The sequence below is a fragment of the Sebastes fasciatus genome, chromosome 1 (genome assembly GCF_043250625.1).
Source record: "Sebastes fasciatus isolate fSebFas1 chromosome 1, fSebFas1.pri, whole genome shotgun sequence".
NCBI classification, from domain to species: Eukaryota; Metazoa; Chordata; class Actinopteri; order Perciformes; family Sebastidae; genus Sebastes; species Sebastes fasciatus.
Genome location: NC_133795.1, coordinates 32029889 through 32048371, shown reverse-complemented (window position 1 = coordinate 32048371; position 18483 = coordinate 32029889). Strand labels below are relative to the sequence as shown.

The 18483-nt window shown below is 39.9% G+C and overlaps 1 protein-coding gene across 2 annotated transcripts in view; it reads right to left on the bottom strand.

Annotated features, from left to right (window-relative positions):
• The window catches only part of atg7 (ATG7 autophagy related 7 homolog (S. cerevisiae)), a 74115-nt gene that overhangs the window by 37549 nt on the left and 18083 nt on the right, over positions 1–18483 (bottom strand). For both annotated transcript variants that reach the window (XM_074643629.1, XM_074643639.1), the window contains exons 13-17: positions 16924–17118; positions 14557–14802; positions 12036–12151; positions 9579–9654; positions 3303–3383 (exon numbers count right to left, since the gene is read on the bottom strand). In XM_074643629.1, the coding sequence (XP_074499730.1) occupies positions 3303–3383; positions 9579–9654; positions 12036–12151; positions 14557–14802; positions 16924–17118 (714 nt within the window). The remainder of the gene's footprint in view (positions 1–3302; positions 3384–9578; positions 9655–12035; positions 12152–14556; positions 14803–16923; positions 17119–18483) is intronic.

The following is an 18483-nucleotide window of genomic DNA, read 5'->3' as shown; positions in this document are numbered from 1 at the left end:
AAGTATATAGACGCGTTGCACTGACACACAATTAAATTATGTGACTGTCGGTGCAAATCAGTGACTGCTGTGTAACGATCAATGAAATGCTTAGATGTTGGTCAGTGGTTTTGCCATGATGCCCTACAGTTACTGAACACTATGAGTAAACACTTCCTTGTGACTCAACGGCTTTGACTTCCCGTGTTATGATGCATGGTCAACACGTCAGGTTAGACACTTGGCTTAAAAAATCCATACTGACTCATGGAGTAACCACTTACGGTATTCTGGAGAACCGCCACACTTTACAGGAAGCACAGCTCATAAAGAATGTGTAGTTAACGCTCTGTGGTTGCTGTACAACACACACGTGTCTACAGTATATACGTAAAAACAGCACATAGTGAAATAACCTATAGAGTTATTTATTGTAAAATTAGTTATGACATTAGTTATGCAGAGATTGCAGCTAGTGTGGAAGTGATTGCTGGTATAAAAACATCAGAAAATATTGTCCACAGCCCAAGAAAAGCTCTTTAAATCGCTTGTTTCGTCCTCAAAACTGGCAATTTCCCCCAGGTCCGTGTGGTTCTTTCTTTGGAATAAACGCAGTTTCTTGCACAATATTTTCTGATATTTATGATAATGTGGTGCTGATGTGCCAAAAGATGAAGTATTTCATTATTTGTGAAACTTATACTAAAGTATAACTTCACAAGATGCTCCACGTTCCTCATTTTTACACAGGCGGCACGCTGCTCTATTTCCCCTCTAAAATAACACGTAAAATCACTACTTTATAATATTATAACTTTATTCTCAATAATACTACAACCTTTTTTCTTGTAAACCTACGACTTTATTCTCGTAATATTATGACTTTATTCTCAAAATGTCACATTTATTTTTTTTCCCTCAATGTGGCCCTAATACTCCGTCGTAAAACTTAAACCAAACTACAATAGAAAGTTTTAATCTTTATTATCTGTGATATTTGGACATTTTATTTCAAGTATAAGTATTGTAGCGACTTCAGGAAACTAAAAGGCGCTGAGAGGCTGAGATCGGGCCCGGTTCGCTTGACCGACGCGCTATCAAAATGATACACTGAGATTAAAAAAATACTTTGAACAAAATCTTATTTCATGGAAATGATCAACTTATCATAATGTGCACAAACTCAGAACAATCAACAGCGATGAAAAGAAAAAAGCGGTCAACAAAAAATACGGAGACCCACTCGACCTCTCTTCCACCTGGCACCAGGTGAACAGCTGATTATATTAACTATGAGAGCCGCCCATATCCATGTGACCCAAATCTCCCAAATCATCACGATCACATGATCAAAAACACACTAACGAATACCAACACCAAAAAATATAAACCATCATAACCCAAATTAACATTACTACAAACATGACTTCTTTCTGAAATCGTTCATGGCTCCTACAAGTATAAAGCAGCTCTAGTTATTAAAGGTACCTCAGCAGAGAAACACTGATCTGTGTTAGTGACCAGTTCAGGGTCTTTTCAACACTTTGCACTAGAAAAGTAAAATATGTTTTTACTTATTAATAGTGTGAGCGTACTTATAGTGTTAATACAAGTAGTTGTAGTAAGAGGTGTCTGGCAAGGTTTAAGACAAAGCCACGTCAGCTGAGATTTGGTGTGTAGTTTTATTGGCTTGCAGTGTTGAGAGTTAGGAAACACACATACACACACACACACACACACACACACACACTCACACACACGAACACACACGAACACACACAGAGAGTAAAAAGCCCCAACTCTACAGGAACTGCTCCAGCCCAGACAGGGGCTGAATTGTTTTGTTTCCATAGTGACCTGGCAGCACACAGCTGACTGCGGCAGGGATACACACAGACAGACACACACACACAGAAGACAAAGACAGACACACAGACACACACACACACACACATGTTACAGTGAACGGACTGATGGATGGACAGAGGGACACACAAAAGGGAGGGGAGATATGGGGGGACAGGAAGGGAGAGAGAGAGAGGGTAAGACCGAGGAGAGGGAAAAGAGGGGAGGTGAAATGGGAGTGGGCTGGTTAGAAAAGAAAAAGAGTGAAAGGCAGATAAGCAAATGCAAAACAGAGAGGGAAAATGTGTGTGGGTGGGACTAACAGAATCAAAACATATTCACCAATTTCACTACATGACCTTTATCCCTGCCTCGGCAGAGGATCGTCTTTCCCAACTCATGTTGTTCATTGTTCCCGACTACACGGGCTTTACCCCCCAAATCCCTATCAAACCTTATGAACCCTCCGCACAGACCGAATAATCTCATCAGTCACACGGACAGAAACATGACACCTTAAGAGGGAGGGGAACTTTATACTTTCAGAAGCAGCGTAGGTGGAGAAAAACTTTAAACTTTTTAGAGTACAAGCAAGCCAGCTCCCTCCCTCTCTCCCCCGCCCCTCCTCTGCCTCTCCTTCTGTGTCTCTCTGGCTCTGTCTTCACATGAAAGTGATAGATCTGGGGCTTTATGACCTCTTTATAGACACAAAGACTGCATTGAGATCAGGGGAGAAAGAGAGAGAGAACCAGCCCTCCACTCATCACAACAACACCCTTTCTTCAGCCCTGCACTTCCTCTCACTACCCCCCTCTCTTTTTACTTTCTCCCTCTCTAACTACTGCCCCCCTCCTGGTTTTACACTAATGTACACCAACCAATCCCATCGCTGGACGCCGCTAACCACAGGGCCACCTGGGGCAATGATTGGCCAGTTGGCTGTGGACCAATGAGACACGAAGGCAATTTCTCCCACCCTGCTTGGCTGATTTGGGATATGTGGACCCTTCAACAACCCATCTTTACGTGCACACACACACACACACACACACACACTGCAGCGGTGGGAGCTAATTCCACTCATACGACAGTCACTGACATCAATGAGCAACTGCTGCCTGATTGTTACCATATGGTTTTACCAGCTTTTCCCTGCACGTGTGTGCACGTGTGTGTGCGTGCGTGTGTGTGTGTGTGTGTGTGCAGTATTCCTCAAGGAGCGACATTTCAACACAGCTCTAGTGACTTAATGATGTGGAAATGGGAGAGATGGGAATCCCCTGATTTCTGCTAAGGCTGCAATTTGTGTTTCAAAACAGTGTTGTTACATAGAAACAGAATCTAATCTGATAAGTAATTCAGAACGGGTTTATCTGCGTCTACATGTCAATCTTTCTGTCCAAACACTGTCTTGTTAGCAAACTGGATTTGAAAAGACATGATTTGAACTATTCAGTGACAATACATGCTATACTTACAACGGGTGAGCAGGCAGTGCATTTGTCAAAGGCCAGGCTCGCAGGCAGGACGTTGTCGAACCTTGAAAGAAAGCCTCGGATCTGTGGGAGAGAAATCAACACGTCAAAAACTGACATGAAACAGAGGAGCCAAATAGCACAGCGGCAATCCTTTCAAAACCATATCACAGCACTTAAATGATGTGAACACAAAAAAGGTCTCTAACCATAAAGAAATGAAAACACAAGATACCTCAGGAGAAAAATGTGGAAAGAAAGTATTCAGTTTGTGAGAATAAAGTACCCTTGGTACCTTTATTCTTTGTAAGCAAAAGTAAATGTAATAGTAGTACAGCAGTAAACATTAAAGCTGGTGCTTGAAATATTTGGAGGCAGTTTGACTTTTTATGTTTTCCACATTTTAAACTCATGCCGAGAGCGCCCTCTGGTGCCACAGAGGCCGCAGTCTTTTTTCACTGAAACATTTTCATCACATCTCTCACTGCTGAAAGCTTTCACTCCTATTTATGGCTGCAATAATTATGGCTAATTACCTTGATTACTGTCTAAAGAGCCCCCTCCACACACACACACACATACGTCAACAACTCTTTAGCGACACATGTTGAAACCCCACTCGTCGTCACCACTATATTCCTTTCATTGCTTACCTCCTCCTCTCTTATACCCACATCCTCCTGTTTCTTTTTTTTGTAATAAAAGCTTCACCCATTATGTTTTCTGATGACGCACGCAGACCGCGGCACGAAATGACTTCCTGACTGTAATTATCGGGTAGTGAAGAACTGACAAATATTTCGAACATTTGTGAAAAAGTAGTGCGTGATGCAGAGCAAGTGAGTGAGCAGGGGTGGAAATAAAAAAGCTCTCAAGTCTTGGATGGGATATTTGGGTGCAAACCTTGTGACATCTTCATGCACCCTTATTTCAATTACTCTTCACAGGGTCAAATGTGCACTGGCACCAGGCTCTGTGGTGACCTCAGGCTATCGGGGTTAAGATGTACGTCTCTAACTCTGTGACTGATAATCAAATTGAATGTGGTAAAATGCTTCACCTCGCAAGACATTTTAATTTAATCAAACAGCTTTAAGCCAGAGGCTCATTTCATTTCTTCATGTCTTTTATATCTTCCCATCTAGGTGCTGATTATCTCCACTTAAATGGAGCATTCAAGGAAGTACAAAGAGAGGAGTAAAAAGGCACGCAGGGATTGAAAGATTAACTGCAGTACAAATATAACATATAATGTGAGAAGACAATTGGCTGCACAAACATGTCCAGTGGATGAATTAACCAACGGAGTCAGGTGAGTCAGACCAATGGGTGAGCGTGGGCAGGGCAAGTGAGATGGACTTGAACAGACTATTAGCTCTTCATAAAACTGCACGCAACTGCATATGTTCACATTTTCATGTTGTATTTTCATTATGTTGTTACTCTGTACACACAACATCTATTGCACATCTGTCCATCCTGGAAGAGGGATCCCTCCTCTGTTTCTTACATTTTTTTCCCTGTTAAAAGGTTTTTTTGGGGAGAGTTTGTCCTTATCTGATGAGAGGGTTGCACTGTAAAGGACAGAAGGTGTCGTATCCTGTACAGATTGTGAAGCCCCCTGAGGCAAATTTGTGATTTTGGGCTATACAGATAAAATTGACTTGACACAGCCTTTATAGACAGTATGTTTTGAGTAAAGGATTCCAGGTATGCATGTTTTTATGAATAAATAAAATGTGTTTCTGGCTAGTGTCTGCTGCTTACGGTAATTATTCAGACAGCCATTGGCAGTAGCTATCATTTTTTACAGTGTATAATAATAATAATACATGAAAAATGAATAACAGTTGTTGAGGCGCTGAATGTCAGAAATGCAAGAAAGCAAAATCAGTAACTTTTTTATAGAGTCTACTGCCGCCTTACTGATTTAGAGCACTGGAATAAAGACCTGTTATTGTCGTTGTTGTAGCCTGAGCATCTGACAAGGAGCATTTACAGCTTTGAAAGAAGTATACTGTATATGTGTGTGTTTGTCGACACCTGGAAGTTGCTCAATGTGCTCCCGAAATAATATTCTTCACACACGTCATTACAATCTTTATCTATAATTCTGTCAACCTGATTTTCCATATTGTAATTTTGATATTATGGTTTACTCTGTATAACACGGATATTGCATGTCTGCCTGTCCTGCTGCCATTTTTTACCCACTAAGGTTTTTTTGGGGGGAGTTTTTCCTTATCCAAATTGAGGGTCTAAGGATAGAGGGTGTTGTAATTTGACTTGTGTTAGGGACATGAAAACTGTTTTATCAGCTGTTCTTGACAGGCTCTTTTTGACATAAAATAACAGCACAATGTAGATTATTTGTTCTGGTTTGGGCTCAGACACTAATTTATCCCTAAAACAAGCATAGAGCATGTCTTTTTGCAGATGGTCAGGGAAAACATTGCTTTGAGAGTTTTAGGCTTGGAGCTTGAAAAGTTTTAAGACTACACAACAAATGTCAGAGTCAAAGGTTGAAGGTGGTGACATCTATACAAGAAAAAGGGTAACAGCTCCTGTATTGGCACTTAAATACGATATCATGTAGTTTCTGTAAAGCACCACAAGCTGTCACTGTAGCAACACGGAAAAGACAGCCTGCTGCTCCAAACTACTCATCTGCAGTGTGTTTGTGTTGGCAGTAGATAGCTGGAGGGACACACGTTCCAGGCTGGACACACAAACACACACACACACATGCAAGCATTTACACCCTCATGCATATTATCTACCCTGCATTTTTCTCCGGTCATAATTAACGTATTCCCTCCCCTCGTCTTCACCCTCCCTCTCTCTCTCTCTCTCTCTCTCTCTACACAAACACACACACACACGACAACCCATTTGCATGCCACTTTTCTCTGGATTATTTGGTTGAAATACCACGAGCAGCGGAGGTGTCAAGCAAATGGCAGAAATCCAGATTCTCAGGGTGATGAATACTGATGATGATGCAAATGGAGGTGGGGAGATACTTGAGTATGTGACAACAGTCAGTAAACTAAAGGGCACAGCTCCGATAGCTGCAGATACTCTTCTTCTATTTGGTGTATGCAGAGAAGCATTCTTGGAAAAATATTCATTTAAATACAGGCTTTTTCAAACTAAGATTGTACTAATTGTTTTTAGTAGGACTGCCCTGCAGGTAATGGTCAAATAAGAAAATTATTTTTTTAATATTATGATTTTTTGTCACACGTCTCTGACCTCATATTCACACTTATGTTTGGACATATTTTTTCCATCAAAACAACTAATAGATTAGTGAAAGAAATCCACTGACTATTAGAAATGTGCAGAGTTAATTTACTTTTAAAAGATTCACTAAATGTATAAATCTAATCTCATCCAAAAGACAGACCATAGAAAAGTGGCTACACAAGGACACACATTCAAACAAGCACAGGTACACACACACACAAAGCACACACACGCGAATGAAGTTCTCTTTCTTCCTTCAGGAAGTATTAGCTCGTCAACTCGCTGACTATCACTATGCATCATGTTTATGTATTGGGCTCCAACGTTCCCCCAGTAAAGAGCTGAATGACCCAGTGCTTCCAGCTAATTCCGGTCTGACCTCAACTCCAGAGCTCGTCTGAAACTGAATTAATTTTGTTCTCCGCAACAGCAGCACTTCAACTCTAGTTACAGTCTGTTACGGTGAGCCACAGGGCTTTATCCTTGGCCCACTTCTACTTTTGCACATCCAGATTCATGAAAAAAGACAGAATAAGATTCATTCCAATAGATAATAAACATAAAAATGCATAGCTGCAGTGCATATTTTAAAATGTCTTCCAATCACAGTTAATGAGATTCACGTTTCTGGTCAGACAATGCAAAGAGCTCTATCTTCTCCTAATTGTGAAGGTTTTAGGGTACGTGGAGTCTCTTCATTAAGAATCTTGTCCGTTTGCGTCTGATTTTTCAATTTAAACACATCGAGTGACCATTAAAATGACAAAAATAGGAACCCCTGTGCATTGTAATGTACTACCAAACAACAATTGTGAAATTAATATTACATTTGTGAATCATTACTGTTGATAACACTGTCAGAAAGGTGTTGATTCTGCTAAAAGGATGCAGTACAAACACAGTCAAAGTACATTAGCATTGCACAGTCTAGTTCATCATATTAGGACGTTTCACCATCCCCTTTTGTTAGACAACTTTTTAACACATCACATTTCTAACTTTAATTTGCCCTTTCAACTGGTATGTACGACAGCCAATCAGAATGTGGCATGAGTGGGGTCACCGGGGGTCGCTTAGGCTTGTTTTACTTTTGCTAATAACTCCGAAGTGTTAACTATGGATGGATTCAGAAAAATCAGGGACTTTGACCTCTGAAATCAGAAAACACAAAAAAAACAAAAAAACAGATATAGGACGTCAACAGCTGGAACTTCAGATTCACCGCCAGCTGCTAATGTTAGGCTACCTGTAAACTGAAGCTGAACGATGCTAATGATACAGATAAAGTGGGTATTTAGAACCTTTACTTACGTAAGAGTAGCAATATACCACACTAAAGTAAAACTAATGTAGTGGAGTAGAAGTATAAAGCCATATACATTTACTTTACTCACTAGTACAAGTACCGTACTTGTGTGAATGTAGTTGAATCATGTACTCAATGTAGATTTTTCATTTTCAGTGGTGTTGTTCTGAGTACGTATGGTATGGTACGGAGGTAATATTTCGCTACTCCTCAAATGAGGTAGACAAAATATTAGAAATACACTTCAATATAACACAGGCCAAATAATAAAGCATCACTGCTAAGTGCTGCATGTATTGCAGGGCTGTTATTACATTCTGTTTATTCGGTGTACACAATAACTGACCTTGCAGAGCGTAACTAAAACATAATGCATACATACAGTACATACTGCACATGCCAGTCTTGGTGGAATGGAGCTTGTTCGTAATGCTTCATAAAGCTAGATATGTAACCAAGGCCAGAACATTCCTGCCTCCTTCACCAAGATCTGCTCGAATAGTTCATGGGCTTGGAATATGTACCTCTTAACCACTTGTTATCCTATATATATATATATATATATATATATATATATATATATGTACGTATATACATACGTCATTGAGGGCTTCGCAATCTCAGGATGCACACTCTTGTGTGTTCCAATTATACACAAAGCAACAAGCAGCAGCTCTCAGCATTCCTCAGGAACCCTTTCAGTATCCATCAGAGATGCTAACCTTGTGGCTAATTAAAAAAAATCTGCATTTAAATGTACCTGTTTTCTTGTATGCCGTGAAATGATGCCATTGCTTTATGCAGTCATTTATCTATAAGTGTGTTATTGTTTAAAATTACTTTAATTTGTTATTATTTGCTAAATAGTGCATTGTAAACACACACATATACACTCAGTGGTCACTTTATTAGGTACACCAGTAAAATCTAATGCAATCCAATACAACAGCTCAGCTACCTGTATAATTTGTACCTTTACAAAGATAATAATGTTCAGATTGGATTGACACTGTCAGAGAGATATCTTCATAAATGTAGAATTTGTAGCAGATCGGTTGTGTTAGATTAGAGGTGTTCCGATAAAATTGTTTCCTTCCCGATGCCGATTACGACACTTGAACTTTCGGTTTTTGGCCAATACCAAGTACCGATCCGATACCAGCGTGATAAAACAAATATCTAGTTATTATTATCATTATTTAACAGCTGTTTACTACTGACCGCATATGGATGTGATACGATTACTATCTTTGTTGTATGGCCTGGCTCAGGTTAAACCCTTTAAAAACATGAACAAATGCATACAGAGAATGAATGCAATAGAACTGTCTTTTATTATTCAGTTTGCCAATTACAAAAAACATAAATTAACGATATCAAAATTATAAAATATTCCGGTTAAACAAGTTGATTTTTTTCTGGGTTCATAGATTATGGTATCGGATCGGTGCATAGACTGGCGTACTCGCCGATACCCGATCCCAAATCTTGAGCAATATCGGACGCATTTCCGATACTGGTATCTGTATCGGAACAACTCTATATTAGATTGTATTAAATTGTATCGGTGTACCTAAAAAGTCACCTGGTATGTTTGGCACTATTTTTGAAGATGCACTACATTACATTCACTCCCTGGATACTATAACCTCATCAATAACACACACAGTATAAAACACAGTATAAAACATGTGGATGCATGTGAGCGAGAGTGAGCGTCTGACCTGATGTGGCACCAGACCCAGAGAGGTGGGAGGTTCATTCATTCTGTCGTCACTGCTGCTGGCGATTGCATAGCCTCTGAGGGTGGACAAAGAGAGGTAAGAGAAAATTATATACTTGACACCTTTTTTCCTCATTTCTTTTGTACATGAATGAAAGCAGAACTTCTGCAACAGTTTCCCTGTGATGCCTTTTAAAACTTGTATTTAAATTTTGACTGAAAGAGAGAACAATGGCAGAAAATCTCCCTAAACATCCCACTATATTACACATTATATGACAGGTATGAACAGAACAAAATAATGTACGATGATGCATCTTATTATACAGAATCTACACGGAAAATGTAACGTCACAAAAAAATCTGATCGCCTACACATTGAGAACTAAGAGATCCCATTTGCTTGAACATTAAAAAAAAAAAGTTTGACATTTTCTATGAGATCTGAGAGCTCCTGCTCGCCAGTAAATCTAACCAGGTTTAAAAGATTTGACTCTCCGTGGATAACAATAACGGAAATATCAAGTTTTACACTGAGCTCAGAGTGGTTTTGCAAAGTAAGTCTGTCAAACTGCTGCAACATTAATCCTTATGTGACAATTTCCTAAAGCCTGTGGTTGTTCATATGAACGCTGGCGTCAGGGCCTTTAAAAGGATGGAGAGATGGAGGAAAGGGGGTTAAAAAGAAAGGTATAAACACAGCTATGGAGTGAAAAACAAGGACGCAGAGAGGGCACCTGCAAGAGAGGGAGATCTTGTTGTAAAGAAGGGAGTTACACAACCATAGAGGTACAGAGTGTACAGAAAAACTCCTTCTCTTCTTTGCTCTCTAAGCTTTTTATCCAGGATAGGCAGAGCAGCTCTGTAACGGCTTATAACATCTCAAAAAACACACAGAGAGAAAATGGCTGTCTTATCAGGCCCGGCCTGTACCCACTTCAGTACGACTTTCACTAAAACAGGCACACACAATTACATTTCCACAAAGACACATCTGCGCACACTTAATAAGCGTGAAAACATCCCCATCAGTGAAATACGCACATTTAAGAGTCGAAAATATCGAGCGAGCGCAGATTGCCGAGTGAACTTGAGAGCTGACTGAATCACAGTGTTCCAGCTTTTGAGGCATAAATGTGAGAGATATAAATTGCATCAAAGCTTCAGTGAACAAGAGTTTTGGGGCTCAAGTAAATTTGGGGAGCTGTGCAACAGCCAAATTAAGGATACTACCTGCAGTGTAGCAGGACCCCAGCTGCAGTGTTGCTCCATCTAAAAGCAAAAGTAAGGAGCCACAACCTCAAAGGCGCAATCTCCTTTAGTTTTAAGCCTGGTCGGAGGTACCAGTACAAAGCTCTGATGAGAGGACGTCATCCTACTGGTGATCAGGGCGGCTCACTAAGGCAGACGAGTGTCTGACCTGGCAGACCTCTACAAATGTTCTTTTATTGGATTCTGACGTGTTTTCGTTGGAAAATATCAAGATGACAAAGGCGTGACAGGAAATCTTTTGAGCTGGCATTTTCAGCACCGTGCTGAGTGAATGGTGTGCATCCTGGGTTTGCAACAGGAGAGCCTGAGGCAAGATGCGCAAGAGACGTGGACTTGATAGGCTGCACAGGTAAACTCAAGCTGCTATCAGATAGAGGCGAGAACAACAGGTCAGAAGCAAGAGTATCTGCCGCTGTCAACCACAGAACATCAGGGTCAATCCTCACAGCAACAGGATGAGTCAGGCTGAGAGGCTCACCATAAACGATCAGCACTGCTTTTAGGGCTGGGCGATATGGCCATATAGGTAATTTCATATCTCGATATAGATATATATCACGATATAGCATAGTTTCCGGTAATTCAATAAACAAATATTCAATATGAAATTGTATTTTTGTATACTCCTGTGTAAATTAAATAGTTGAATAATGAAAAGTACTGAGTATTTTTTTTTATTTCATTAAGAACTTGATTCAATTGTGTATCACGATATGATTCACGATACGATTCCATTGAAAGACGATAAATTATCATATTGAATCATCGCCCAGCCCTAACTGTTTTCCTGATAACTTCATACTGTTTATTTTGTGCACAACATTAAATTTAACAACGGAACCGTTGATGTTGATGTTAAATAGGAGAAACTTCAATCAAAGTGCAACATTTACATTTATTCAATCAACCAAAAAGGGCATGATAAATTATGTTTCTGTGTATCCTTCAACTTTTATTTTGGATCTTTGTAAATCTTTTGTGAGCTGTTGGACATAAGGCAGCACTTCTTTCATTTGTTTTAAAAAGTCTATTATCCCTTTCTTACCTTTCCTTCTTTGTTAATTGCTGAATCAAATCAAGTACGCAGTACAACTCAAGACTCCATACTATGAATGAATAGCCAGACCAGTTCTACTACTACTACTAATACCACTAACATAATTCCTAATAATTTGCCTGTGCTTACCCTTCAGTGTGCTGCAGAATGGACACCATCATCTCCACAGCCAGGGCTCCAGCGATCATGGCCAGGCCTGGTCTGCTCACTGTGCACTGCTGATCCAGAGTCCGATCCCTGGTTGACTGTTTAAGATAAGATAAGATAAGATAAGATATACTTTAATGTCCCACAGGGATATTTGTCTTGGGCTCCAAGCCACTGCACCACACAACATACCAAAGTCACAATGTACATACAGGCATAAAACATGGATCATACATACACTCATGCATGAACGTGCTTAAATTCAGATGTTGAGTGTGAGACAGTAGTTCTTTAAAATACTAAAAAGCAATAAAAGACAGTGGTTTCAAATACTAAAACCAGTAGATCTTTAAAATTATAAATATTAATAAAAGACAGTGTTTTAAATACTAAAACCAGGATTAATCATACCAGAAAATAAATAATCAATTTACAATATATTAGCTCTCAATAAAATCATATCATATAATACTAGACCTACTTTTTTTACGACAAAAACAACAACAATAATATAAAGTAAACAATGGGCAATATACAATTAGAACAACAATAACATCAGGTTTATTCCCCTAATCCTGAGAGAGTTTTTTCTGAAAGAAGGAACGGAAAGAAGATGAGCAATTTGGGCAATTATGTTGGCATTAATCAAATATGTTTTGGAAGATAGAACATTTTTGCATTTCATTTCTAACAGGTTAAGATGGTGCTGTTATCCAAAGTGACTTAGGTTGAGTGAGCAATTATTGGCTAAATGTCTTGGTCGCACAATGACTCGCACGGGAGTCCTTTTAGTTAAGTAGCCTTTTAATTATGCCATACTATTTTCATAATTGGGCCCATTAATGTCTGTACTAAATTGCATGACACTTCATCTAATCGCTGTCTGGATCAAAGGGCTAGATCAACAAACCGGCAGATGGAAACACGGAGGGATGGACCAACTAACCGAGATCCATAGAGCTACACCACGACCACGCCTACAAACACTGAAGTATAAGCATTACAGTCAAACAAAAAAAGTTTGACAACATGTTACATTACATTATCTACAACTTTCTATTCATTCATTCATTCATTCATTCATTCAACAAACTCAGCTTTAGTGAGAGCTGTCTGTGCCTCTAATTCAAATGTTAACACTACTATAACCTGTGACAGCAGGCTGGAGCCATATGGCATTTACAGGACAAGTCAGAGCTGAATAGCACAGTTTCCAACAATTGGCTGTGGCCTTCAATAGCTGATGAACTGCTTTCATAAAACACTCATATCAAAAGGTCACGAAGGAGCGAAAGACCAGCGGGAGAAACAAAGAGTGTCACAAGTACAAAAAAATGGACACAGGAAGAATGTGGGTGGCGAGAAAAAAGAGAAGGCTGCGTCAGACATCTCCCCCCTTTCTTTTTCACATCACGATTAAACATAGCATTTTAAAATGCCACAATTTTTGCTGCTTTTGACATAACATAACATAAAAATTCAAACTTTATTCCTAGAAGATTTACAAAAGAATCACAAAAGTCATGCAATTTAAACCTGCATCAATGTCAGGGTTCCTACTCTTTTCTAGAGATCATTTTGCAGGACTTTTCCAGGAGATTTTCAGTGATGATCTAGCTGGTATGACAGACGGGGATCGCGCCGTACACTAATATGTTCCTCTCTGTGGAAGTCTGATTTAAAAGACATGCAGTCTATGGCTATAACTAATCTATGAAATCATTTCTTAAGCGCGTAGAAATTATGACAAATTGATCATAGAATATATAATAATATAAAGCTAACACAGTTACCAGCCAGCGGTGACTAATATTTACATTTGAAGGATAATGTTACTCTATTTGGAGTTTCGTCCACTTAAGTTATAATGTCATCCAACCTGCATGTGCTACCATGTGTTTTCCATGACTGGAAAATTGGTCAACTTCTTTCCAGGTTTTCCAGGAGGCGTGGTATCACTGAATATTTTGATAGTTTTTTTTTATCAATTGGGGGCAACGGAACAAGCTTTAAACACAACAGTGACATATTATCATCTTCTAAAGTTGATATGGCAAAAGTGGTGGCACAGGGCAGCATTAGCATTCATTTGGAGTTTCTGGGCAACTGAAAAATGTAAGTCCAATATTCACTCTCCTTTGAGCTCAGTTTTGGTCTCCACCAACTCCTGAAGAAAATATCTGACTCCTCAGCTGCTAAATGCTCCACTATGTTTACAAGCTAGTAAACTGTAAACCATTTGGTGCTGGTCAGGTAGCGTTCAGTTGGTTTATCAAAGCTGCCTGCCGTGACTGTCAACAAGGTTGCTGAGAGAGATGTCTGCGTGCTGAAAACCCAAAATGAGGATCCAATACAGACTAAAAAGCTCCACAGAGCTGAGGGGAACTGCTGAGTTGGGTTTTAATTTTCTGTTGCGTTGAGTATTGGTTGAAAAGAACGTGTTTATTCTTAAATGTTTTAACTTATTGCCTGTGTGCACGCTTGTGATCTGTGTTTTCCTCACATCTCCTGGTGCCACAACATCATTGCAGAAGTAGCAGCCCAGCTTGTGCCCTGGGATGTTGGAGAACAGAGAGGATCCTGGGACAGAGGGCGCAGCGCCGGCTGGTGTGGAGGACGCAGAGGAAGCAGAGGAACAGGAAGTGGAGGAGTCTGCCCCTGCAGAAACACTCTGACAGACGGGGGGTTTCTTCAGGCCGTGGCGCATCACCACAAATGTGTCGAAGCCCAGAGCGGCGTTCATCACAAGCTGGAGAGTGAAAGACGACAATCATGATAAACGAAAGTTTTTTTACAAAGCAGTGGCAAAGAAATTAAATAGCTTTCCATTCCTCCTAAACACAAACACGGCACATTTCAACCAAATCAAATTAACTAAATGGCTTGTTTTACACAAAGAATAAGGTTGCAATGTGGCGAGTCATTTCAAAAGGCAATGACACAAAACATTAATAGGCTCTTTACCATGTTGAAAGCGTCTAGACTTTCGGAGAAGCAATGGAAATAAATTGCGAAGCCAATTTGCGGTGAAGTCTGAAACAGCCCCGCACAGCGCAAATGGCCAAATAACCTCTCAGCTGAGCCGGCCATGAAGAAAACCTAATCAGCAGTCCAAAAACACTCAACTGCATACAACAATATAGGAGTTGCATCAGTGGCACCACCGGAGGCATTATAAATTAAATGGCACAATGTTCAACAATCTGACGTTGCTGGGCAACTAATAGAATTCCAAATGGTAAACAGAAAATTTGGCCGACGTTATCGAGCTCTTTCAATTTCCTGGAAGATAAGTGAAACGGTTTCCAAATTTAAAGTTCCAGCTTAAAGTAAGTAAAACAAGAACAATGGTACAAAGTCATAGATGTCTCCTGCCACAGTGCTGACTCTGCAGGGTCCATTGGATCCTTAGAACAAACAGATCTGTGGAAAGTCTCCATTCCTTTTGGTGGAAACTATCATTAAAATAATATACATAAAACATGTTCCTTATGTGTATATTTGTGATCACAATGCAACATCAGTTGCATCAATTAAAGGGGACATATCATGCTAATTTTCAGGTTCATACTTGTATTCTGGGTTTCTACTTGAACATGTTTACAAATGTTTAAAAATGTTCTTAACCGATAACTGACCCTTGTTAACCGATTATTAACAGTTAACTGTGTGTGTTGGCGGTGAGTGTGAGGTTGTTGGTGGCGTTCTAGCTGTGAATGTAGGTGTAGCAGTGTGTGTACAGTTTATTTGTCAGTGAATAAATGCTACGAAACTACAACTCCTCTCCACTCCGCTCAAGCGAGTTGGAGAGACATCCATGGAGAGACCGGAGCCGACTTCCTGTATCCTGCAACTCCGGCTCGGCCTCTTAAGGTGGGCTGTTAAGGTGGACCAGCTTTTCTCCTTAAAGAGATGAGCTGCTCCTCTGAGCCGCTCAGCTTTTTGGTTAATTATAAATATTTCTTTTTAACCGTTTTTATCCGATAACGTTAATCGGTTAAAATGCTTAATGTCGGTTAACGGTTAAAAGGTTAATTATTACCACATCGCTAGTCTGAATATATCTGTATTCACCCTCTGTCTGAAATGCTCCGTTTTAGCGCCTGTCTCTTTAAGCCTGCGCCTGTCTCCCAGTCTGCTCTGATTGGTCAGCGTTTTCAGGTCTTTCGCATCTGCGCTGTCGGCGTCTTCAAAGCTTTCACTGCAGCCGGGGACTCACTTTGTGTGTCAACTACGTAGAGTTTAGCGGCACTTCTACCATAATTGTGACATCACCACCTTACGGAAGTCCTGACAGCTCGTTGAAAAGGCACCGTTTCTGAATATAGGCTGTGTGCATTTCTCCATGATTGAGCTTTTTGATACTTTCAAAGTATTTATACAGCACCTAGATCTGCTTTATAATAAAAAAAGAAAGGAAATCTCACCTTCTACAATATGGGTTCTTTAATGACTTTTCTTTACCACTTCAGAAGAACTTCGTTATAAAGTGGTATTGTCTAGTGGTACAATTACCCATTTAAACATCCAGTAAACAACATAACATTCATTTGACATCATGTTTCTGGCCACTTGGTGAGTGTAAATTGAATATTCTTCGGTCTTCAGGTGCTATATGCTCCACATTGTTCACCAGCTAGTTGCTAACTTTGTCTATCAAAGCGCTGGACCGTAGGTTTAACAGAGCTTTTTGCTGAAATCAGCTAGAAAAGTGGTGCAAACCAAATCCGCAAACCATGACAATGTGCTAAAAGAGGCTAAAAAGCTCCACAGATGTGCAGAGTTGAGTGATACTGTAACTCTCTGTGCATTCATCAGTGCAAGAGCATACTTTACTTTCACATTACACGTTGTCATTTGTTCTTCCTACCTTCCTCTTGCTGCCAGCGATCACCGTGGGCAGCCAGCGGCTCTCCCTCGTATCCATTAGTAAGAAGACCACATCGTGCTCTGAGATGAGCTTCTCCAGCTGCTCGACATCCCTCTGGGCCTGTGAAAGAGTGGCCTCAGAGAAATTGACCGGGTGCCCGGGCATGGGGATGCTCATATTGTAACCCTCGGCATTCTGCAGGAGGAGACAGAGACAAAGCGACACTGCTGACAAACCGATCCCATACATACAGTAATAAGCATTGCTGCTACACATTTCTTTTGTGTTTTCAACTTTCTTTTCTAGGGACAAAGTTGTTTTCTTTTTGGTTTGAATTTTGCAATATCTGTACATCTGCAAACATAAAAATGTCATTAGGGAATCTTGATTATGATGTGCATCATACATACATTTCAACTTGACTGGACAATTTCAAATGAACAATGTTGGGAGGTCACTTTTATTGAAGAATAAAAACCCTACACCTCATCACCTGTAGGTGACACAAGTGACTGTGATCTTGTATATGATTGCTCCTGCTTTCTTTTATTTGTCTTTGTTTGTGAAGCACTTTGTAACAGTAGTTTTAAAAGGTGCTGTTATGGCTGTATGTGTATTCTGTCCTGCTGGTTCTGCTGCCTCTCAGTTGATGACTTTATATTGTCTTTTTTTTTATATGTCTTTGCTAATAAGTCCTATGGATTTTGAGAATTTTAAAAAGGTGTCTTTTGCGGTTGGGCTGGGTCAGTGTTGCAGTGTTGTTCGCCCCAATAGGGCTGCCCAAGAGTGGGGCGTAACAGGTGCTATATAAATACATTTATTATTATTATTTTTATTATTATTATTTAAAGTCATTAAGCGTCAAAGAGCTTTTATTTTCCTTGCCTCTAGATGGTGCACATCAGCTGCTGCTGCTTATTTGCAGATGCCATATGGGTATATGCAAGAAACCCCTAATGCAACACTGTCTAAATCAAGCCTTCAAGTAAAATGTATAACAGTATATAAGATGCAATGAGACGTGTTTCAGAGTTATCATAACATATTTACACACTGCAGAAAAAGCTTGAAAATGGAAAACTTATTCTAATACATTTCTCAAACATCAAGATCTGATGAGCTGCTGTACAGTATGAGAAGCCAGAAGCAAAAAAACTTAACAAAACTTAACTTTTTTGTTGTGCTTTCTGCTGAGTGACGTACTACTCTAGACAGATAAGTAAGGGCATGATCACAAAAACAGTCCCTCTGTGGAATGTGTCATCACATCATCGCCACAGCTGACCTGAGGCCAGTGTGTATCTGACGCTCCTGCACAAGTTGTTGGTAGAGTATTAAAAAGAAACTTTGAATCATCATTCCCGATTCCACAAAAAGTCTTCATTGTCCATTACCGGAACTTGTATTACTGTGACTATCTCCGGGGATTGCAGGCTTCACAGCGAGGCAAATGGAAATGTCAGGAGTAATTTCATAGTCAAGAGAAGGACAGAAAAGGGCAACGACGAGGTGCGAGATCTTAACAAGAAGAAATGCCACTTTTACCAAATCACCAGATCT